A 24165-nucleotide genomic window follows, 5' to 3' on the forward strand; every position below is an offset into this window, starting at 1 on the left:
ATCCCTAGGTCATTTCAAGTCAATCTGGGAGAGTTCCCAGGTGCATACAAACCAGAGGTGTTTACCAGAAACTGCAGAGGTCTAGGTCCAGAAGGATCTATGCTTCTAAGTGTGGAGCCAGACTACATGTTGTATGAATGCAAATACTAGTCATATCAGACTAGGGCTTTGCCTGGACAACAGTAGTCTCCACTGTGCCAGGCTCCTGGCTCCACAGCTCCCTACAAGCCCAGATAATTTGCACATTGGAAACCACCAAACACCACAGAGCTTTTTTATTCGGTGGCTCCATTTCCAACATGACACTTCCCACCTTCACAAGTCATCTATTCACCATTGTTTTCCATGTCATATGATGTTGAAGGCGTATGTGACCCCTAAAATAAGGCAAACAGGAAGGTTTTATAAAATTTCTGAAATATGTTTACATTTGGCTCTGGTGGATCTCCATGGCAGGGGGGAATTGTCACACAGCTGTGAAGTCACCAACTGGGCCTTTTTATATGCCACCATTGCTTGGAAGTAACACAAGAGTTGATTGCTCCAGTGAAAGACTCTCAATTGATACTGAAGATCACTATGAGACATTCTGGATGAACGAGCCTTCCACCTATGTATTGTTTCCAGAAGCCCATGTCCAATGCACACCAAACACCTTTGGGAGGCGTTGGCTTTTACCCTAAATTATATGATAATGGCATCTCAAACTTTCTCGTATTTCTTTTGCACCAGCAGAGGTTACCTATCCCTTGGGTTGCTAAAGAGAGGCAACACTGGGAAGGTATTTCCACATCACACACCTGCAGGGAAACACAGCCTTTAGCCAGAATAGCCAACTGAAAGCTCCTGATTCAGGGGCAATAAGCCCCTGGATATCACATGCTGTGGGCAATTGTTGCCCTTATGCCTTGCTCTTAAGCGTCCCACAGGCTCGACACTGTGGGAAGCTCTGAACTAGCCGGACCTTTGGTCTGATCCAGCGGGGCTCCTCTTCTTAAGGCACGCCAGGAGGGAGCAGTGAGCACAACTTCCTTCTCCTTCCTTACCTTCTTTAGTTTTCAGGATCAGAGAACCGGGTCATCTGGAGGAGACACTCTCCGGAGGGACTCCAGGTGGGAGCGCACCTCTTTCGGATGTCCTGAGAGTTCTCTTCCCGCCCCCGCCGCTCCATAGGCGGCTTGCTTGGCTGGTGGTGCTGAAGGGACAGCTCCCCGCCGAGCTCCCGAAGCGCTTCCCCGACAGGGTTGCGGAAGGGGCGGACAGCTCCCCTAGGGAAGCCGGGGAAAGGAGGGCTCCCCACGGAGCCCGGGCGGGAGGGTGGGCTGCCGGTAGTAGCGGCTGTGCTGCTAACGGGGACTCTCCGAGCGCCTTTGCTGTTCACACCGCGGCGGCTGGAGGGGGTGGAGAGAGGGAGATCAGGCGGGGAGGGGGGGGAGCAGCAGCTGGCCCGGGGGCTTCGCGGCGCACAGGGCTGGCTGGTGCTGAAGGAACAGCAGCTTCCGCTCCGCTCCAGGCTTCCAGGTAAATATAGGGACGGCGGGGAGGACCTATCCAGGCAGCGAGCAAGGGGACTTCAAGGTGAATTCAGCGCTCCTTGCCAGACAGATAGCCAGACGGAGCTGACTGGGGAAGCGGAGACTCCTGGCAGGTCCCTCGCCAAGTCACCCGCCCGCAGGGCTGGAGCACAGAAAAGTTCCCAGCGGCGACCATCAGATCCGGGGAGCGGACAGAGTTCCTCGCCTCTCCGCAACAAAGGCAGCGCCTAAGTTCGCCTTCCCCATGGACAGAGGCAAGGGGCGGCCCCTTGAGAACAGGCTGGGGCGCCGGGGCGCCTTGTTAGCAATGTTCTTCCACATTTGAAGTACGTGTGTCGTACATGGATTTGTTTTGGAAGAGAAAGCCAAGCGTGGAGAGCTGGGTGAGGAAGGCGGGGTGGAGAGGGAAACTGAAGGGGTGTGTGTGTGTGTGTGTGTGTGTGCGTGTGTGTGCGTGTGTGTGTGTGTGGCGCGGGGGAGGTAGACTTGTAGCAACACCTCCCTGTTTGGGTGTCGGAGCCCCCGCGTTCATTAAGGTGGGTGGCTGCGTGGGGAGTGGATGTCGCCTTGCTTCGTTCTGCGATGCGCCTTGACGGAGCAGCGATGCCAGACAGGCTGAAAGCCACAGACAGAGTTCCTTGCTGGCGCACCGCTGGCGGCTGGTGCCCGGCAGCACTTAAGCAGCTGTTTGGAGCATTTCCTGATGATGCCCATGTCAGGGCAACAGCCGCCGCGGTAATCTGCGGATTTGTGGCTTTCCAGACGAAATTAGAGCATCGTTTTGGATCCGTATTGCAGCGGATTAGGACCGCCACCCGGATCCTCGCCTCCCCGCTATCTAATTAATAGCGCATAATAAAATAATAACGGCGCCCTGCATGGAAGAAGAGGAACTCCTGAATTGTAGGGCGAGCCTCGGCAGGTCTGCTCAGCACACACACAAATCCTCCTCGGAGTTGAAGGGGACTCGCTCCCCGGCGAGGGTGTCTTGCAGCCTTCCAGATCAGGGGGCCACGAGGAGCAGAGAGAGCTGGGTGGCGATGCAACCGGCAGGCAGGCAGATAGGCAGGCAGGCAGGCAAGAGGCAGGCAACCTGAGAGAGACACTCCAGGGACTGCGGCCCCTGGCATCTCAGTGGCAATGCTGCCCGCCAGGGGCAGGGCCCTGGAGCCAGACCTGAGGCTCAACGATGGAGAGCGAACCTTTGAGTTTGTCCTCCTGTGCACCGCTGATGAGCAGAGCTAGGAGGCGAGATGTGTGCGGTGCGTTTGTGAGAGATTCCACTGGGGAAGGGAGCAGGTTGGGAGGGACGAAGAGCCAAGGAGACCTGTGAGGAGGTGCTTCTTTTTCTCCAGCAGCGGGGCGGCGGCGGGGGGGGGGGAGAGGGGCGAATGGGGAATCCTTGTGTGCCTGGGAAAGTGCAAGTCCACAGGCTAGGCTGGTGACCATTTGCTCTCTCCTCTTGCTCCCCGTTGCAGGAATGTAATCCACAATGCTAGTCCTCAGGTTCCTCAATGTGGTCGCTCCTGCCTACTTCCTGTGCATCTCCTGTGTGACCTTCGTCCTCCAGCTCTTCCTCTTCATCCCCAGCATGTTCAAAGACCCTTCCGCCACCCCGCTCTTCTGCTCCTCCGCTTTGCTGCACGGCGCCCTCTTCCTCTTCCTCTCGGCCAACGCGCTGGGCAACTACATCCTGGTGATCCAGAACACCCCCGAGGACCTGAGCAAGGGCCTGAACTGGGTCGGAGGAGCCGATGGGGTGGCCTCCGACTGGCCCGATGGGAGCTGCCCCCCTGGCTCGGCCTTACCCAACACTCACTTCTGTAGACTGTGTGCCCGGGTCACCCAAAGGCATGACCACCACTGTTTCTTCACAGGGAACTGCATTGGGAGCAGGAACATGAGGAACTTCGTCATGTTCTGCCTCTATACTGCTTTGGCTTGCCTGGATTCCTTGGTGGCAGGGCTGGCTTACATTTCCACTGTGCTCTCCACCTCCTTTGCCAACCCACTGGCATTCCTCACTCTCCTGCCTCAGTCCATCAGCCAGTTCTTCTCAGGTCAGTGACTTCTCCTCTAGCAGAAGGGGTATCTGTGGCTCCCTTCCCTCTCCCCCTCTCTCTGCCAACCCTTCTTTACAAGCCTTCCTTTCCCACAACAGCTGTCCCTCCAGCATTGCCAGGAGCCCGGGGGAGGGGGCTGTCTGTGCCTATGTGGGTTTCCTATGTTTCTTCACCCATCTTTTGCTTTAATTGCTGCTTATTGGAATAGCCAGCAAATAAAAAAGCCGGGGTGCTGTGCAAAAGCCACCTTGATACACAAAGGTTGGGGCCTGCTTCAGGCTACCGTCCAATGCTGTCTATGTATAATTGAGTTGATTCCAAGGAAAGCACCCTGCAATGTCCTATGGGTGACTCAGTGTGGACCAGCCCAAGGCTATTGTCTGAAAGGTTTTGTACATGTTGGAAGACGGTGGAAGGAGCATTTCATTCTTGTATTATGTGACTGAGGGAAGTTAGTGTAGAGGCTTGCAAGAAAGGTTCCTTTTCCAGAGTTCTATTTTCTCAGAAACTCACTGGTTACACCTGGACTTTGGTTCCTCCTGATCTGAACATCATGTCCCTTCCTGTGAAAAGGACAGGAACTCATTATGGAGAAAATTAATACAGTTAATAATTTAATATTTCATTTAGGCAGCAGCCCTAATTAAGCCAGTCCTATTGAACCTTCAGATCAACATCACACATTAAAAACATGTCCAGCTTGCATTGAAAGCAAATGACTTTCCCCCAAAACACCCTAAGAACTGTACTCGGTGAAGGGTATTAAGAACTGTAGCTCTGTTAGCAGTAAACCACAGTTCTTATGATTCTCTGTGGGACGTCCTAAATGGGCATTGGATGTGCTTTAAATGTGTGGTGTGGATCTGCCCTTATTAACATGCATAGGATTGCACTGCTAAGCTGCCACTCTAAACACACTTGCTAGGTGTAAGTCCCATTGCTGAATAAGCATGCATAGGATTGCACTGTCATTGTCTCCTAGTGGAGGTAGACAAAAAGCAGAATTGATGCGAGGCACCCTGCTACATCCCACTTGCAAGTGCTCTGCTGACTGAATTTGAAATGTGATTCAGATTCTGACCTGTCTGGCCAAGATCAAACAGGCTTCATCATCATGCTGTTTTTCTTTTTCTCCACACCTCCGTTTGTGCCCAGTTTCTGGTTTTCCCTCCTCTTATTTGTCAATTTACACCCCTACTGCTCTCGCTTCTGAAATTCAAGAACCATACAAAAGATCATTAAAATGAGAAGCACACACACTAAAGCCAGCCCAATACATTTTGCTGCCTGAGGCATAATAGTAAACACCACCTCTCAAGTTAAGATGAACAGTACCCAAGGCCAGTCAAGTTATGCTGATTCCTGAAGCAGAAAATCTCACAAGTAACTTTTCTCTATCCTGGTAAAAAAAAAACACTTTAAATAACAAGTTGCTGCCTTTTTTTGACACCCAAGATCTGCTGCCTGAGGTAGCTGCCTCACTTTGCCTAATGGTAGGGCTGGGGTCATGGGCGCACACACATAGATGGAGTCAGTTCCGAAAGTGATTTTTCCCACCCAACAGGCTTGCTGTCTGAATGCATTGTGTTTCCAGAGTTTATAGACTGAACGACTTACAAGGAAGCGTTAATATCCCTTCCTGCTGCTAACATTGTACAACCAGGGAAGGATTGAGAAAAGGTCAGGGGTGTATATATTGGCTTTGAGATTATCCACGGGCTTGTTGACTCTAGTCTGTTCTTTATTGTTTATAATGACTGAGGCTAAATGAACTCAGTTTGTTCCTTAGATAAAAGGATAAATTTGTATGGCTGATATGCACACAAACGCCAGTTTACTCAGATGGTAGTGTGAAGGTAGATCTTCATTGCAATATTATTTTAAGGTGGTGTCTGAGAAGAGTGGGGTTGTTGTTGTTGTTGTTTTTTAAAAAAATAATGTTGGATCAATTTCTTAAGCTGACAGCTTGCCAAGTTCATTTTGATGCTTGGACTCTGCCCAGCTTTTATAAACTGGAAAGGGAGAAGAAGAGGAAAGGCCACTGCAGTCAGGTGCTTTGTTGCGATTCCTTGATTCCATCGCCTATTCCCTAGCAGTCCTCCCATGAGCTAAGGCATGAGTTCTAATGTGAGCTGCAAAATGGAAGAAAGGTGGGAATATATATGTAACAAATAAAATAAAACTAAATGGTGATAAAGAGTATCTCTCTTTGTTTTAGAAGTGCTGCCCCATGATAGTCCTGGTACAGGAAGCCCCTCCATGCATTCTCAATCTGAACAACCTACTTGCATGATTTATGGGGATGTGTTATTGCAAGGCATTGATGTATCACCACCAAGGGCTTAATAACATGAAGGGTGAATGAAGAGAGAAAAATTCTGCCATGAGCTACCATCTTCCCTTTCCCCTGTGGCGCTGTGCCCCAAATAATAATAATAATAATAATAATAATAATAATAATAATATTTTTTTTACCCCACCCATCTGACTGGGTTGCCCCGTCTTCAGATAGGAAACAGCCTGAAGTGGGAAAAGATGGAATCGTTTCATGCTGTAGAGGTGCTTCTATCACAAAATAACCTTCCTGAAATGAGCAACTATGGCCAGAGGTGTTACACCTTAGGTGGCCTGGAATGGATTTCAAAATTGGATTGGTATGCAAAATCATCATCGTGCTTCACCATTCATTAATTCATTCAGGCAGCCTTCCCATTTCTAGACCTCCCATCCAACTGTCCTCCGGGCAGTTTACAAAAATCAATAGAATACACAAATGCAATGCAATCAATAAAATAATCTCAATACAAATGACATAAAAACTCAGAAACCAACAGATTCTGAGCAGCATAGAATCATTCTAAAAAGCCAGCAAAGGGAAAACATTTGGTTCCTAGATGCTCTAAAACCCACAACTGAATTTAAATTCTATTTCTGACATGATTAAGTTACAGCAATAGTGTTGTCATCATATCACCTCATGTCCATCTGGAAGAAAATAAAGACATTGAGGTGGTGAAATGTGGGGGAGCTGAGTTAGCCTGCCTGCTTCATGCTCAGCTTTTGCAAACTTTGCTCAGGAGGAATAATCAAAACAACAACTTCAGCTGTTTTACTGTATCTGCTTGCTTCAAGAAGGAGATTAAGAAACCATACGTGTTTTTAAGCAAGTGGCTTCCGGGAGAATTTCAATTAGAAGCGGGAACAAAGAAATTGACAATTTTCCCTCTGCAAATGTTAGAAACACGACCGCTAAAATGAAGCCTGAAGCCTTTTCTGGGAGAAAATGTCTCAGCACATCTCCTGCTACAGCCTGAGCATTGAAAGGAGATAGCACAGGCGTTCAATTAATGTCTGCCTCCAGACCCCCTTCCCACTGTTTCAAATCCATCTCACAGTAGAGAAATTACATATGTCTGGGGTTTTTTTTGCTTTCCAAAGGAGCCTGGTCTCTCTTTCACTATTTAGTGTTCATGATGCCTTCCTGCAACTAATGGGACCTGACAAGGATGGAAGGATGACACTGCATTTAGAAAGCAATGTTGAACAGATCCCCTTAACGTCTCTTTCAAGTTTACAGAAGACTCTTGGAATAACCAGCTGCCACCGTCTCCTTATACTGTAACAAGCTGTCATGGGGATTGACTACAATGTGGTGGCAGAGAATCTCTCTCTTTCTTCCTTGCCGCCATATTGGAGAGTTAACTGATGAAATGGATGAGCAGCAAACTCAGGGCAGATAAAAGAAAGTGATGGTGGCCATTAGCTTAAGTGGCTTTTAAAGTAAAGATTAGACTATTTCCTAAAAGCAGGAGTGAGGAACCTGTTGCTGGGCTACAACTCCCATCATCCTTGACCGTTGGTCATGGTGGCTGGGCTGATGGGAGTTGGAGTTCAACAACATCTGGAGGACTGCAGTTTCCCCACCCTTGCACCATGGAGAATAAGTCTATCAATGGCTACTCATCATGCATTTGTGAATGGGCAGTGAGAGTCATGTGATAACCCCAACAGGAGGTCTAAATGCTGATTGCAAATGTGTTTGGCTGAACACACTTAGGATGGTATGCAACTAACCTATTCAGAGTTGTTGACATCCCTCTGCCTTGGGAGACAATGCAGGAGTGTGTCTTTGGGGGTGGTCAAGCTGCTGGAAGGTTGCAGAGCCTGCTGTGGCTGTAGAGACCGATACTGGAGAGACATGTTTTGCTGCAGGTGGGGCAGAGGAAGGTGTCCGGTTGTGCTGCTGAAGATGCTTCTTCTTCTCTGCACTCCTCCTAGCAAGCCATTCCTCCTCCAGTCACTGCTATAGATACATGACCTGACTGTCTGTCTCCAGGCACTGCGGTCGCCTGCAAGGGATTTCCACGTGGCAAGGCTGGTTGTTGCCAGCCTTCCTGTTACTGTTTGCAGCACTGGTCTGCCAATGGGCCTGGTGCCTGAAGCCGACTCCCCATAGAGCACTTAGAGTAGACCCACTGAAATTAATGAACAAGGTTAGGTTAGGTCCATTAATTTAAATGGCCTGTTCTGAGTAAAGGTTAATTGGATTCCACACTTACAGTCCTCCCCATGAGCATGGAGCCACTGCCTGTCCATGAATCCAGTTTAAGAACTTCTGAATAGGGGTCATGTTCAGAAGCAATATAGCCCTTAATATGAGATGTAGAAGAAAATCAGCAGTGGAGAGCTACTGCCATCACACTCTGATTGCAGGGTTGCCATTGTTCACCTTGAGCTGGCTCCTGATGGAAATAGGCTGGTAGATTAGATGTTGCCCCTCTCTGGTGAGGTGGAGGAGAAGGAAGAAGAATGAGGGTGTGGGATGCAATTTGCTGCGGCTTCTCTAGAGTCTCTCTGAGCCCCGGCACAGCCAGCCACATGCTTAAGTTAAGCACAGCTTAAATTCCTGGCTGCGCTACCTAGCCTGTCGTTTGTCCCTTCCTGCTTGAATTTCTCTCCCCCCACTCTGCGTTTTACTGCACTTTAATAATGATTGGGGGATTATTGGCTTGTTTTTACTCTTATTTTTATTATGCATTTTTTTTGTGTTTTTAAAAATAATGTATTTTACATTGTGGACTGCTCTGAGATCTACAGATGAAGGGTGGTATACAAATAATAATAATAATAATAATAATAATAATAATAATAATAATAATAATAATAATAATAATAGTCTGAGTCAGCAAAGCACTAAAGGAAGTGGAGAAAAGGTGGGTATTATTATTATTATTATTATTATTATTATTATTATTATTATTATTATTTCTTATGTCAAGCTAATGTTCCATTTGACCCATCTAGGAACTCATAAGAATCTGGGGTTTATTTTGAAAGAACTGCTATGTCCATTGCCAATGGGAACTGGAGGATCCACTGAGTATCTTTACGAACTTAATCCATTCTGAAAGTCCGTTCTTAAACCAAATCCGTTCTTAAACCAAGCTGCGCTTTCCCTAATGAGGCCTCCTGCCACCGGTGCCCTTCCACTGTCCAGTTTCCATTTGTAGACTGAGCTAAAGTTTGCAAACTGGAACACTACTTCTGGTTTTGCGGAGTTCATAAATTGAATTGTTCATAGACAGGACTGTTCTTAAACTGAGGTACCACTGTACCTAGAACAGTAGAACAAACAAGCCATAACCCTCTGGTCTAACCAGGAAATTAGCTTTCCTAATGAGACCAGAAGAATTGTGACTTGGCTATGCTTTGCTTAGTATGGTTCTCTCTGTTGCTTGGATGAGAATAATTCTGATCTTTCCTACTGACCTCTTGGCAATGTCTCCTTCAAGCTGAGATAGTAACATTATAAATGTCTTTAACAGAACCCCGAAGGAATTACTTACTGAGGTTTGATCATTATATACCTTGATAAATGTTATAGAAAACTCTTTAAACAGCATCAAGGATTGCATAGTAGAACCCTTGGTCATGTCCATCCATTTTATTCAATTCTCCTGATATATTTGAGTTTTGTACATGTTTTCTGAGTATCCCTGAAGCAATTTAACTACAGGTAAATGCATTCCTGTTTAACCCACTGCCTAATTATCCAGCTGTTTGGGATGCTTCTTAGGCTATTTGGAGAAATGAGTTTGTTACATAGTTCTATGAGTCACTGAAGCTATTAAAACTAGCTAATAGTCTGGGTCCAATTTTCTTCTCCATAGACATTATATAATATTTTAAAACAATCCATTATTTTCCTCCGATTTTCATACCATTAAAGTAAGGGGGAATACCTAGCGGTAGCACCGTTATTGGTAACACGCAATATGAAACTCATTAACTATCAATAATTTAATAATGATCATCCATGGCTTAAATCGAAAGAATGGGTTTTTATCCTATTGTAGGCATTCAATGCCAGGATGTTTGTGTTATCACCCTGCTTTGTTACATACATTTAAGCTGCTTCACTGGCCCTTCTTTACAAGATTGTTTATTTCATTGAAATCATTTCTATATATTTTAAACGGCTTACAATTTAACTTCAAGCATCAAATAAAGAATGACAGAGTATCAAAACATTACAGATGAAGGTCAAATAAAACACACTTTTAAAGCAGCAAGGAAAACAAAATATTGAACATAAATGTTCAAATAACTTGAACATAGAACATTGTAGTTAAACACCAAGTCTGGTGTTTCAGCTGGCTAAAGATCTTTTCTTAAAGTTCAGTCTGTCGCAATGTTACAATGTTCTCAGATCCTCACCGTGCAAACCTTGGAAGATAAAGAGATATACTAGAGGGCCTCATTAGTGGATCTCTTAGAGCAGGCAGATTTATTGCAGGGGGTGGGTTGTTGTTTTTAGGTTTGTAGTCCTAAGAGTTTGGATTTGATATCCCGCTTTATCACTACCCGAAGGAGTCTCAAAGCAGCTCACATTCTCCTTTCCCATCCTCCCCCACAACAAACACTCTGTGAGGTGAGTGGGGCTGAGAGACTGCAGAGAAGTGTGACTGTCCTAAGGTCACCCAGCAGCTGCATGTGGAGGAGCGGGGATGCGAACCCGGTTCACCAGATTACGAGTCCACTGCTCTTAACCACTACACCACACTGGCTCTTTTTAAAGCAGGCATGGAGAACTTGTGGCCTTCCGTATGTTGTTAGACTCCAACTCTAAGCAACCCCAACCATCATGGCCAATGATCAGGGTTAATGGAAGTTGCAGTTCAACCACAGCCAGAGCCAGAAGTTCCTCAGCCCTGCTTTAAAGATAATAACTAGGATCTGGAATTATGACAAGGGGCCAATGCCCTTGAGGGTACAATGAGCGAAGGTTTCTTGTCTTGCACCAAGAGGCTTCCTGTTGTACTTCTGGTTTCTTGTGGCTGTGGTCAATTTGAGCAATGTGTGTAAGCACCCTAATTTAGTCCATTGAGTTCAACAGGATTGAGATGTGACTAGCTTTCTGGGGCTTCTGAATGAATTCACATGATAAATGGCAAATGAAAAGATTAAACCAGCTTTTATTTTGAGGAAGGTGAATATATTTCTTGATCAAAGTAAATATATTCAAGGGTTGGGGGGGGGGCAAAGAGAGTGACACAAATTGGCACTGTCCTGATTCTATCTATTCCAGTATTATTCCAGAGAGGTATCTGTGTTAGTTTGTAGCTCAGAAAGAGAAAATAATAAAAGCTCATGGCACCTTAAAAGACTAACAGATTTCTTGTGGCATAAATGTTTGTGGAGCCAGCCCATTTCATCCTTAGAAGATAGAAAGTATTAGGTACAGGGAAGGAGGGAATTGTAAACTGTGAATTCAAATGATTGTGACAGATTAAAAAGTACAGTCTGAGTTAAAGCTTAGATGCATGCAGAATAAACACAGTGACTATTCATAGCTACAGTAATTGTTGACAACATAATCAACCTAGAATTGCTAAGACAATAAACATCTCCAGCAGTGGTTTTCAGCTTGTGTGCCATGGCACCCTGGGGTGCCTTGGATGATGGTCAGGGGTGCCGCAGGCAACACTAGCCTTTGTCCCTCTTTCTTTTTTTTTTTTTCCACCCCACTGCCTGACCCATCAGAGATTTTATTTTATTTTATTTTATAATATTTTTATTAATTTTAAGAAATACAGAAAAAAGAATAAAGGATGGTTATAAGAAAATAGAATAGAAGAATAACAAATTTCCATGTTCTTTTTCCATCCGGTCTAAAGGATTTCCCCACATCCTCCAAACCCTGCATTCTCTGTCATATAAAACATCAGCAATTTGTTAACTTATTTCAAAACTTATTGTATCTTCCATTTTATCATGTTCCCTGATTTCAATTTTACTATAACCCAATTCTTGCATGCTTTGTATTAAACACAATAAAGTCATTTCATTGTTTTACCTCTAAATTCTTGTGTCTTAATTTTCATTTCATAAACTTACATTTGCTGAAGCTAGAGTTTCCTAAAAGGTGCATTTTTTTTAACATTCATACAGCTTATAGTGTTTTTTCAAATAGTCCTTAAACTTTTTCCAGTCCTCCTCAATTGTTTCTTCTCCCAAGTCTCGGATTCTGCCAGTCATTTCAGCCAATTCCATATAGTCCATCAACTGTGATTGCCATTCCTCCAGCGTGGGTAAATCTTGTGTCTTCCAATATTTTGCAATCAAGATCCTTGCTGCTGTGGTAGCGTACATGAAAAAGGTTCGGTCTTTCTTAAGCACTCTCTGGTCTACCATGCCCAGAAGGAAGGCCTCTGGTTTCTTAGGTAAGGTAAATCTCAGTACTTTTTTTAGTTCATTATGGATCATTTCCCAGAAGGCCTTCACTTTCGGGCAGGTCCACCAGAGATGAAAGAATGTCCCTTCCGCCTCTCTACATTTCCAACATTTATTGTCAGACAAATGGTATATCTTAGCTAGCTTAACTGGGGTCATGTACCACCGGTATACCATTTTCATAATATTTTCCTTCAAGGCAGTGCATGCCGTAAATTTCAAACCGGTGTTCCGTAACCTTTCCCAGTCTACAAACATAATGTTGTGCCCCACGTCCTGCGCCCATTTTATCATGGCGGATTTGACTGTCTCATCCTGTGTATTCCACTTAAGCAGCAAGTTATACATTCTCGAAAGTATTTTACTTTTTGGCTCTAACAATTCAGTCTCTAGTTTCGATTTTTCCACCTGGAATCCAACCTTTTTATCTATTTTAAAGACCTCCTGAATTTGCGCATAGTGCAGCCAATCTCGCACCTTAGTTTTCAGTTTTTCCAAACTCAGCAACCTCCAATTGTCTCCAATTTTTTCAATTATTTCCCAGTATTTAGGCCAATGGGCCTCCATGTTAAGTCTCTTACGTGCCTTGGCCTCCACCGGTGAGAGCCACCTCGGAGTCTTACTCTCCAATAAGTCTTTATATTTTGTCCAGACCATCAAAATTGCTCTTCTGACAATATGATTTTTAAACAATTTGTGCACTTTAACCTTGTCATACCACAAATATGCATGCCACCCAAACGCATTGTCAAACCCTTCCAGATCTAGGACGTCAGTGTTCTCCAATAAAATCCAATCTTTCAACCAGCAGAAGGCTGCAGATTCATAATATAACCTCAAGTCTGGCAGGGCAAATCCCCCTCTTTCTTTCGCATCAGTTAATATTTTAAACTTTATTCGGGGCTTTTTGCCCTGCCAAACAAACTTAGAAATATCCTTCTGCCACTTTCCAAAACATTCCACCTTGTCCACGATCTGTAGGGCCTGAAACAAAAATAACATTTTCGGCAATACATTCATCTTTACAGCAGCTATTCGGCCTAACAAGGAAAGTTTCAATCTTGACCATGTTTCCAAATCTCTTTTGATTTCTGACCAACATTTCTCATAGTTATCTTTAAACAAATTCAAATTTTTGGAGGTCAGGTACACCCCTAGTTATTTTACTTTTTTAACCACATTCAACTCCGTTTCTTTAGAGAACTCATCTGTTTCTGTAACTGTCAAATTTTTTGCTAAAACCTTGGTTTTTTGCTTATTTAACTTAAACCCCGCCACCCGACCAAAGTCAGAAATTAATTCTAACACTCTTTTAGTACTGGAGACTGGTTCCTGTAATGTTAATACCAAGTCATCTGCAAATGCTTTCAATTTATATTGTTTCACTCCAACCTCAATTCCTTGAACCAACCGGTCCTTTCTAATCATGTTTAGCAACACCTCCAGAACTGAGATGAACAATAGGGGGGGTAGGGGGCACCCCTGACGTGTCCCTTTTTCAATTTTAAACTCCTCTGTCACCGCATTGTTTACTATCAATTTAGCTTTTTGTTCTGTATAGATTGCTTCTATACCATTTTCAAACCCCCGCCCCACTCCCATCCCTTCCAAATTTTTCTTCATGAACATCCAAGAAATATTATCAAAGGCCTTCTCTGCATCAATAAAAATTAAAGCCGCTCTGGTATTAAGATTTGTTTGTAGAAGTTCCAAAATGTCAATAATGTTTCTTGTGTTATCAAACAAATGCCTACCAGGGAGAAAGCCAGCCTGGTCCTTATGGATCACTTCATTTAATACTTTTTTAAGTCTACTTGCCAGAATATCTGCAAAAATTTTGTAATCCACATTTAGGAGTGAGATGGGGCGGTAATTCTTAAGTTGAGTCTTTTCAGTTTCTAGTTTAGGTATCAATATGATGAAAGCTTCTTTCCACGTTTCCGGTGCCTTCCTTCCCTCCATAATCTGGTTACAAACCTCCATCAAGGGTTGTATCAAATAGTCCTTTAAAACTTTATAATATTTGGAGGTTAGACCATCAGGGCCTGGAGACTTGCCCAATTGAAGATTCTGAATGGCACTTTCAATTTCTTGCTGTGTGATGTTACAATTCAGGTTTGTTCTCATTTCCAGGGGTATTTTTTATAATCCATTAGTTTTAAGAAATTGATCCACCTCGGAAGCTTTTTGCGGCCCTTGTGAGTAGAGTTCTTTGAAGTATCTCTGGAAACACTTTCTAATTTCCTCGGGTTTCTGAACCATTCTCCCTTCAATCTCTAGATTTGTAACTGTGTTAAGCTTTTGTCTCTTTTTCAACTGCCAGGCTAGCAGTTTCCCACACTTATTTGCCGATTCGAAGGATCTTTGTTTCATTTGTTTAATTTTCCATTCCACCTCTTGATTTATCAATTTTGAATATTGCGCCTGGAAAAATTTCACTTCTCTTAGCACATCCTTCGACTTAGGCCTAGATCTTAATTTTTTCTCTCCTTCTCTTATTTTCTCCAATATCTTCTCCTTCTTTTCATTCCAGAGCCTTTTCTTAATCGTGTTTTGTTGTATTAGAAACCCTCTCATAACTGCCTTACTTGCGTCCCAGATTATTCTTTTTTCCACGGTGGTATTCAAATTTATCTCAAAATAGTCCTTTAAAGTTTTTTGGGCCTTCTTAACAATCTCCTGATCTCTTAATATAGTGTCATTCATTTTCCATCTGAAGGATCCGGTTGTATTTAGTCTCAATTCCACTTTCAAAGCATTATGGTCAGAGCAGGTTTTTGGGCAGATTTCCACTTTTCTAGTCTTAGGTGCCAGTCCTCTAGTTGTCCATATTTGGTCGATTCGTGTCCATGTCAGATGAGCTTCAGAAAAGAAAGTCCCTTCTTTCCCTAGAGGGTTCTTAACCCTCCATATGTCAACTAAGTCCATATTGTCAGTCATTTCAAAAAAGGTTTTAGGTAGTCTGCCATCTTTCGATATGTTGGCACTTTGTGACTTATCCATGTTTACAGACACAACCCCATTCATATCACCCAACATAATGATGTTATTATAGTCCAAGTAATCCAGCATAGTCTCATGCAGCTTCCTGAAAAATTCCGATTTTCCCTCATTTGGAGCATATATTCCTAATATCAAAAATTTTTCTCCTTGTGTCTGTATTTCAATCGCCAAAATTCGGCCATGTTCATCTTTAAATAAGAATTTCGGTGACAGGCTCTCCTTTGCATATATCACCACTCCTCTTTTCTTAACTTTGTCCGAAGAAATAAATTCTTGGCCTAGTCTTTTATTAATTAGCACTTTTCTGTGGAGCCTTGTCACATGTGTTTCTTGTAGGCAGATAACGTCCAATTGTTCCTTTTTCAAAATGTGAAAAACTTTCCTTCTTTTTTCCGGGGAATTTCCGCCATTTATGTTCCAACTGAGAAGCTGCAGAGACATCCTGAATCAATTGACGGGTTCTACAATGGGGTGTCTAAGCTTCCCTCCGATCCCGGAGGAGGTAGTGCTGGTCCAGATCCAGGTGGTATGACTCTTGAAGGTGGTCCCGGTGGTGGTGGAGGCCAAGAAGCTGCAGCTCCTTTTTGCAGGTCCTCCTCGTGGTCGTGTAGGAACTTCTGCTGGTCTTCAGGTGATTTAATTTTTATTTTCCTTCCTTTGTAAGTAAATGAAAGTCCTTGTGGAAACTCCCACCTATAAGGAATTCCGTTGTGTCTCAACAATTTAGTCAGGTCTATATAGGTAGTCCTAAGTTCCAAGAGATATTTGGGTATATCTCTGTAAATTTCGGCCCTTTTGCCTTCTATCTCCAAAGATTTCTTGAAATGTAGGCCTAATATCTTATCCCTCTCTTCTCTTGATCTCAGAATAACTAAGCAGTCTCTGGACTTGTCTTTCTTTACAGATTTTCCCAGTCTAAAGGCTGTCACAATTTTAAAGTCCTTTTCTTCCTCAATTCCCCAGAATTTGGAGAACAAAAGTGTCAGAAATCCCTCTAAATTGTCTTTCTCCAGTTCCGGGATAGCCCTTATCCTGAGATTGTTTTCTTTACTTTTCAGTTCAACCAATGACAGGTAGGCTTGTTGTTCCCCTACCTGTCTTTTCAGAGGCCTTACTTCCCCTTTAACTTCATCAACCTTTATATTCGCCTGTTCTGCTTTTTGGTTGGCTTCCACAGCTAATTTGTAGTTTTCTGCCGTAGCTCCTTGCAGTTTCTCAATTGCCTGGGTGTGCTGCGAAACCTGTTCAGTTAATTTGCCAATAGAGGATGTAGCTTGGTCAATTTTTGATGTTTGATTGTCCACTTTTTGATTTAAAACTGCCAGTTGGTCCAAAATTTGTTTCAAAACTGTTTCAGATCCTCCAGTTGCCATATCTTCTGCAGCAGGCTGTACAAATTCCACCTCCTGTGCTGTCAGCACAGTTGGGACGGATGATCTGCGGTGATGAGTTAAAGTTGTTTGCATGAGTTGCCCAGATTTTTTCTCTTTTTCTTTATCTTTGGCTTTAGCTGCTCTTGTTCTCCCTGAGCCGCTCATTCCACACCTGCCTCTGTTCAAGGTCAAATGATCTTTTGTCCCATGGGAAAGACAAGTCCAAAGTATAAACAAATTAAACCACAAAGAATTTCAATAAAGTTCAATTCCCAGGCCACTATACTTCCACAGTCCTATAGGGGGAGTATTTCAAAGTTTCAAAGAAGAAAGGAACTATTTTCCGCCATTGAAGTTCCTATATTCCCCATGTTAAATTTTTGTAGTTCCCAAACACAAAAGGAAGGTTTCCAAAGCTTCCAGTCTCTTAGAATCCAGCCACAAGGTGTCAAGAGAGGTCCCAGCAACAATGTTAAACATTAATGTCTCAGTCTATGCAACAGTTTAAATTTCTGCAACAATGTCGTCAATTTGACAGCAGTTTGACAGTTCTCTTCTATACACTGGCAGCCCGATGACGGGGTTATCCCTTTCAACTCCGTTTAGCTCAAAAATAGGGGGACAGTTCCAGTAAGCAAAAGTCCATAAGTTTCACAATTCTTTCCCTTTTATCCTCAAAATGCAAAGTCTATCAATGCACTCTTTCTTCCAGTTTTACAATCCCTTTTAAACACTTCAGCTCGCTTCAGAGCCCTTGCTTTGATCTAATTAGCAGAGTCGGGAGGCGGACTTCCTGTTACTCGCCTCCCGTTTTCAGCCGAATTTCTTCAATTTAGATTAAGAATTTAAACCCCTTACTCACGGGTATGTTGCTCCAATTCCGATATTTTCAAGAAGAAAGGTCAGCGCTCATCAGCAGCAGCAGCGCGGCTTTGCTTCCACGAAAAGAGCGATGAACTCACAGCGCCGCTCCCTCTTTCACGTTCCGGAGCCTCTTACGAGGCTCCTTCTCCGCTTCTGGGGGGGCTCAAGGCGCCCGCCGAGTCCCACGGCCGCAGGCTCGCTCTGCCTGCGGTTTTTCTTGATGGGTCTCCGCTTTGCCGCAGCGGACGACCCTTTTTCGCGGAGCCCCTCTTCACAGCGCGAAGAGGACCGCCATTGCTGTTTCGCGCCGCCTCCGGAAGAGCCTTTGTCCCTCTTTCTTTCCCTCCCTCCTCTGATGCGCCCTCTCGTCTCTGCCTCCCAAAGGCTTGCACAACTGTTTATTGCAGCAGCCTTGGATATAAGCTCTGCAAGTGAATGGCGCCTCTGGGAGGCACCTCTCCTTGGGGTGGGTGGGGCAGCTCAGAGACCAGGGATGGCAGCAGCAGCACCACAAGGGAGGGTGTTAAAAAAAGGGTGAGGCAAGGGGTGACATAACTGGGCTCCTGAATCCCACAGCGGTGCCACAGTAAGAAAGTAGTTGGTTAAGGGAGCTGCAGACTCAAAAAGGTTGAAAACCTCTGATCTAGACAAAAAACCATAGAGCTGGAAGGGACCCTGAGAGTCACCTAGTCCAACCCTCTGCAATGTAGGAATCTCAACACATGGTCTCCCATCCACATTGAAACCTTACTGGATCCTGCTTAGCTTTGCAAATGTGCTAGCAGATTTATTGCTGCACCACTTTCACCCCAATTCAGGTATTTCCAGACAGAATCAAATTCCTCAGTAAGTTCCAATTCAGCATTTCTGAACAGGAGCCTTTCCTTGAAATCCCCTAGTAGGAGAACCACAACTTTCAGGACAGCAGCCGAGTGCCCCTGGAGAACTGAAAGAAGAGTTGCGTTATTAAGTGAGAAGGAAGCCTGTGTAGGCAATAAACAAAGGTCAAGAATAAGGTTCCATGGGTTCAGTGCAAAGTGTTAGGTTTATAATGAAGCTGTTCTGGTGAGGCTGGTTAGGAATGCAGAGAATATAAGCAGATGGGAAAGATCAGTTAACTGCTGACTTCTACAACCAGAGCAGGCAACAAAGGTCCATTTCTTTTGACTAACATCCCAATGGTTCAACATTACATGTGCCAAATGTCTCTAGATCCAATCCTGGGAGAAGCCTCTGGTCTAGCCTGCATACATAGGAGGGGTAGGATTAATATATCAACCTCAAACTGTCAATGTTTGGCACATCTGACAACATGGTTGATTCCCAAAGAGAGGAATTAAGCACAATAACTTCGAAAGCCTCCTGCTTTCTTACAGCTTCATATGGGATGGTGCTCCTGCTCTCCAAGTCATATGACAACACATTTCCTATTCGAATTCTTCCTAGAAGGCTCATTTTGGTGCATTGTTTTATCTTATCTCCTGACATTTAGACTAATGACTGGGATGTTGTTTATATTCTGCAGAATTTTCCATTTTGACCCTGTCACTAAGAATTAGCCACAATGTAAACTACTCTAAAGAAATGTTGGATTTGAACTCCCTCCCTGCCCCCCCCCGATACTGCAATTAAGGAGCTGCTGAAAAAAGACAACTGAAATATTTATTTAACTGTGCAATCTTATGTATGCCAATCTACTTGGAAGTTGGTTCTGTTTTGTTCAGTGAGGCTTATTCTCTAGAAAGTATGGTTCCAGCCTTAGTCCTGCATCTTCCTCCCCTTGATTCTGTTTAATTGTAAAGTAGACCTTCTACGTTTGCCACATTTCACCTCTGTTTGCTGTACTGTGAAAGAACTGAAATCAGAAGAACCTACCTCATACTGAGGGAAACCAATGGCCTACCTGGCTCAGTTCTGTCAACACTGACTGGCAGCAGCCCTTCAGAGGTCCAGACCAGGGACATTCTCAGACCAGTATCCCAGGAGATGCTGATGATTCTACCTGGGATATGCAAATAAGCACTAGCTACAGATTAAGCCACTAACTGCAAACAAGCCATGTTGGCTTCAGGTTTTGAAGGGGGTAGGGAGCTCTGGCAAGATAGTCCCAGGGACACCCTGCTCCTTGTCACTGTCATCAAGTCTTCTGGGCTCAATGGACAGAGTGAAACCAGTGCAGACTGCAGCTCCATCTCCTTGCTGTTGGCACTGCTTGCAGGCTTAGAGAGAGCAGTTAGCAAGAGCGATGGAAGGGTGAGAGGGGCAGCAGAAGCAGGGGGAGCTTTGGGGTACAGCCATGAATTCTCTGCTAGGGTCTAGGCCCTGGCACACGTCACAACAAACTTTCACAGCAAACTTCCTTTGGGCACTGTGCCAACTGCCTCCAGTATAAAAGTATTATTATTAATAATAATATTACTTATTGAATTTACATACCACCCTATGATACGTGTGGATAAACCATTTTCTCTGTTCCAGGATGGACAGATATCATCACACTATGTGTGAATGTCCATGTTAGAACATAAGGAATGCCTGTTGGATCAGGCCCATGGCCCATGTGGTCCAGCATCCTGTTCTCACAGTGGCCAACTGGTAAACCCCACAAGCAGAACCCCAGTTCAAAACCAATCTACCTCCCTGTAGTTTCTCCCAGTTGGTATTCAGGAGCATCACTGCCTCTGACCATGCAGTTGGAGCATATCCGTCCCGGCTTGATACCCTCAAGGAATTTATCCAATCCCATTTCAAAGCCATCCAAGATGGTGGCATCCCTGCCTCCTCCCATGGCAGTGAGTTCCATAGCTAAACAATGCACTGTGTCAAGATGTACTTTCTTTTATCTGTCCCGAATCTCCCAACATTTTCTCTTCCCTTCCCCTTTGGCCCTGCAGGAGCTCTGCTAAGCTCGGAGATGTTTGTCATCCTCATGCTATACCTATGGCTGGGGATCGGACTCGCCTGCGCCGGCTTCTGCTGCCACCAAATGCTGCTGATCTTGCGAGGGCAAACGCGGTACCAGGTGCGGAAGGGGGTGGAGGCCCAAGCCCGTCCTTGGAAGAAGAACCTGGAAGAGGTCTTTGGGAAGAGGTGGCTGCTCGGACTACTCATCCCTGTGCTCAACGTAGGAAGCGACTATCACAGGCAGAAGGAGCAGTGACGTCGCCCAGCACACAGGTGCGCACGCGCACACGTACATGCACATGCGCGGGCCATAATGGAGTTGCATCACTTTGAGGCACTTCTCTTTCCATCCCCACTTCTCAGCCTTGCCACCTACAGGAAGGGAGGCAACTATTAAGCTAGCTGGCTGATTCTGTATTTTAGAAGGGGGAATTGTGGCCCATGTTATATGTGAAGCTACAGCAGTAATCTCTGGGTTGCTAAAAGCCTTCATCAGACCCACCCTTGGGACTCTGAATCATTTTCTCACTGTGCCCCTTCTCACAATCTTCTCCCTTCCCACCTTGCCTTTCATGCTTAACTTGCCGTAGGAGTAGCAACAACAACATCCCCCACCATCTCAAGGTAGTCTGCGTTGCTCCGAGTAGGCAGTAAGCACAGCAGAGACTCCTGTGGGATTTGCCCAATCTGTTACTTGAAAGCTGCTTCTTCTTCTTCTTCTTTTTGCAGTTTTTCAACTGACCCCAATATAGCAAGGAGCCGCTTTCACAAGAACAGCAGAGTGTGGTTGGTGAAGCACTTTAAGGTGCAAGGAATGACAACTGCTGGGGAGGCAGATGGTATATGCCTGCACACTTCAGAGATGACAAGCATTTCCCTGCCCACTTCCTAGTTGCTCCCCCCCCCCCACACTCCAACATCCAGGAACGATGGTTAACAGCCTGAGCATGCGGCCTGCCCAGGGTGGCTGATTTTTATTTTTCTATTTTTTAGAGAATGAGGTTTGTTTTCAACCCACTTGCCCTGATCCCTGACACATAGAGCTGTTCAAAGCCCATCTTGCCAATAGGGTGAGTAAACAAGCTTATTTGGGTTGAGAACGATGATGGCAACAGGGACAGCAGGCAAGCGTATGTGAATGGAACGACTGAATGTATGAAGACATTAAAGTTCTGGACTGTCTTATACTGAGGCAGAGCACCGGTCCACTGAGCCCACGATTGTCTGACTTACAGGGGCTCTACATCAGGAGTAGGCAACCTCAGGCCCAGGGGCCGGATGCGGCCCAATAGCCTTCTCAATCCGGCCCACAGACGGTCTGGGAATCAGCGTGTTTTTACATGAGTAGAATGTGTCCTTTTATTTAAAATGGATCCCTGGGTTATTTGTGGGGCATAGGAATTCGTTCACCCCCCAAAAAAAATATAGGCCAGCCCACCACATGGTCTGAGGGACAGTGGACCGACCCACGGCTGAAAAAGGTTGTTGACCCCTGCTCTACATGATTGTAAGAAGAAGTATTTTCTAAGCTCAATCCGTTAACTCACAAGTTGGCAACCCACAGCTTGGTGCCAACAAATGGCCCTCCACCTCCTCTTTAAGAGGAAAATATGATGAGAGGGAAGTTGTGTGCACATTACTGTGGCTCCTGTGCACTCTCACTGCTGGTGTTCGAAGCTGAGTGCACACGACCATTAGCCACAGTCCACATGCATCCTGTAGTTTCTGCCGTTTAATGCCTTTCCCCTCAGACCAGCTTCCTTCCAATTTGAAAACGTAAGTCACAGTTAAGCAGAGATGCGGTGCACTTCAGCCATCCGTTGCACATGCGCAGAGGACAGCACATGCGCAGAGCTTGGCTTCCTTGAATAGGAGTTTGGAAGGTTTGCCGGTGTGGGAAAACAAGCCAGGAAATGGTGTGTAAGGCGATGTAAACATGTGGCTTGAAAATGCAGCAGGTGGAAATGACCCCATTGTGTACATGATCATGTAAGTTGTGTACATGCTCAGAAAATGAGGGGATGAGTGTTACTAGATGATGGACAGATGTGTGAGTGCAAATGGAGGGATGGGTGAAAGGGAGAAAGTAGTGATGTCCCCCCCCCCCCGCTTTGCTTTGGCCCAACCTCTCACCACCAGTAAGTGTCCCTGTCACTTTCTTCTGATGGAACACAGCCTTTGACACCCCTGCCCCAAAGTTTACCCACCCATTTAATTGGAGATGGCAGGGGCTGAACCTAGGACCTTCAGCACCAAAGCTGCGTGCTTTGTCACTGGGCTATGGGCTCCTGCCTTCTCAAGGGACCTCTCACATGGAGGAGTACCCTAAGACTGCATTGCTGTGTATGTGAGAGAGGGGAGTGAATGAGCAGAGGCTGGAGAAGAATGGGATGGTGTAGATGGACGGACTTATTTGAAAAGTGAGTTGTGTATGAGAATTAACAGGGTTTTCTTTTCCATCATGCTTATGTTGGAATGAAGGAAGCATAGTCTATGTACTTCTATCTGTAGCCAGCCCTCCCCCATTCCATGTACAAAAGCCAACTAAAATGGCAATGGACTCTTACTTCAACATTAGGAATGGAGGAGAAAGTTGATTCAGTATGCATTTAAAACTGGATCTCTCAAATCCACACTTTCCAAAACAATATGTGAACTGAAACACAAAGCTATCCTTTGAAATTTGCACTTATCTGAATTTTGGTTCTTCAACCAATGTTTACAAAAATGCATATTTTAGGAGACACATGCATAAAAATGAAGATATTGGCAAAAATAATGTGCACAAATGCATTATGTTAGGGGAAAGTGATTGTCCAAATGTGTACATTAATCAAAGTTGCTTATAAAAACGGGTTAAGAGAGTTTGCACTAAAATGCTGATGATTTTGCAAATTGCTTCCAAATGTGGAGAAGTCAGTTTAAGATGGGTAAAATGAGAAATGAAGAGAGCCCAAACTGACAGTTCCCTATTCAACACTGGTGATGGAACAGAGTCACCCAGGGCGCCATGGGGCAGTAAGCTAACCCTGAGGACACACAGCACTGGCTGCCTGGGGCAACTTCCTAACTCTGTCTAATGGCAGGGCTGGCTCTTTCAAGAAGTTGCTTCCATAAGGAAATATCTGCTACCCATTCTGCCTGACTAATGTGCAATCTGCCTGACAAAAGGAAGAGCAGGAATGGTTGGCTAGTAGCTATAGCAGTACTCTTCCTTTTTCACCTTTGGTAAACCCATTTTGCAGCTTTTTAGTGGTGTTGCAAAAAAAAAACAAAAAACCAAAAAATTCACTGTGATCAATGAAATGTGTATGTACACCCAGGGCAAAAATGCCCGTCTTGCACCACTTTCAGCTTTCTTCAAAACTCCCATCAGTCTCCAACTTAAGAGGGCATGAGATGTAATTTTGCATGTGTCAGGGAGCAACCAAGTGAGATAGTGAACTGAATTATTGAAGGGAAGACTCTAAGTAGCAGCCCTTGAAGGCAGGCCCTCAAATTAGCACTTTGTAATAAATAATTCTTTCATGATTAATAGGGTGAAGAGTTCATACCATACATGGACGATAAGAGACATTTCAAGGAAGAAAACCATTCAATCTCATTTTTTTATTTCTATTTTTATCATCCTTCCGCAGCCAAGCTCTGTTCCATATTGTTATTCTAATCATGACTGCCTATTGGGCCACA

The 24165-nt window shown here is 44.7% G+C and overlaps 1 protein-coding gene across 8 annotated transcripts; it reads left to right on the forward strand.

Annotated features, from left to right (window-relative positions):
* Positions 1 to 1068: 1068 nt before the first annotated feature.
* Positions 1069 to 24165, forward strand: ZDHHC22 (zDHHC palmitoyltransferase 22). 8 transcript variants are annotated; one of them, XM_083754722.1, is made up of 4 exons: positions 1120 to 1918; positions 3014 to 3595; positions 20466 to 20748; positions 21205 to 24165. In XM_083754722.1, the coding sequence occupies exons 2-3, from the start codon at positions 3028 to 3030 to the stop codon at positions 20729 to 20731; spliced, it is 834 nt and encodes a 277-aa protein (XP_083610848.1). In that variant the 5' UTR covers positions 1120 to 1918; positions 3014 to 3027; the 3' UTR covers positions 20732 to 20748; positions 21205 to 24165. The 8 variants fall into 8 exon arrangements, with proteins under 8 accessions (XP_083610853.1, XP_083610848.1, XP_083610846.1 ...); XM_083754727.1 differs by lacking the exon at positions 1120 to 1918 and adding an exon at positions 1069 to 1112 and having other exon boundaries at positions 20466 to 24165; XM_083754720.1 differs by having other exon boundaries at positions 20466 to 24165.

Source organism: Podarcis gaigeae, assembly GCF_964106915.1.
Source record: "Podarcis gaigeae genome assembly, chromosome: 1".
NCBI classification, from domain to species: domain Eukaryota; kingdom Metazoa; phylum Chordata; class Lepidosauria; order Squamata; family Lacertidae; genus Podarcis; species Podarcis gaigeae.

What these genes read in the sequence shown, in the direction of transcription:
- ZDHHC22 (XM_083754727.1), top strand. Translation starts at nt 3,028, where the DNA reads ATGCTAGTCCTCAGGTTCCTCAATGTGGTCGCTCCTGCCTACTTCCTG. An exon ending in CATCAGCCAGTTCTTCTCAG is followed by an intron (nt 3,596 to 20,465) that starts GTCAGTGACTTC and finishes TTGGCCCTGCAG; the next exon opens with GAGCTCTGCTAAGCTCGGAG.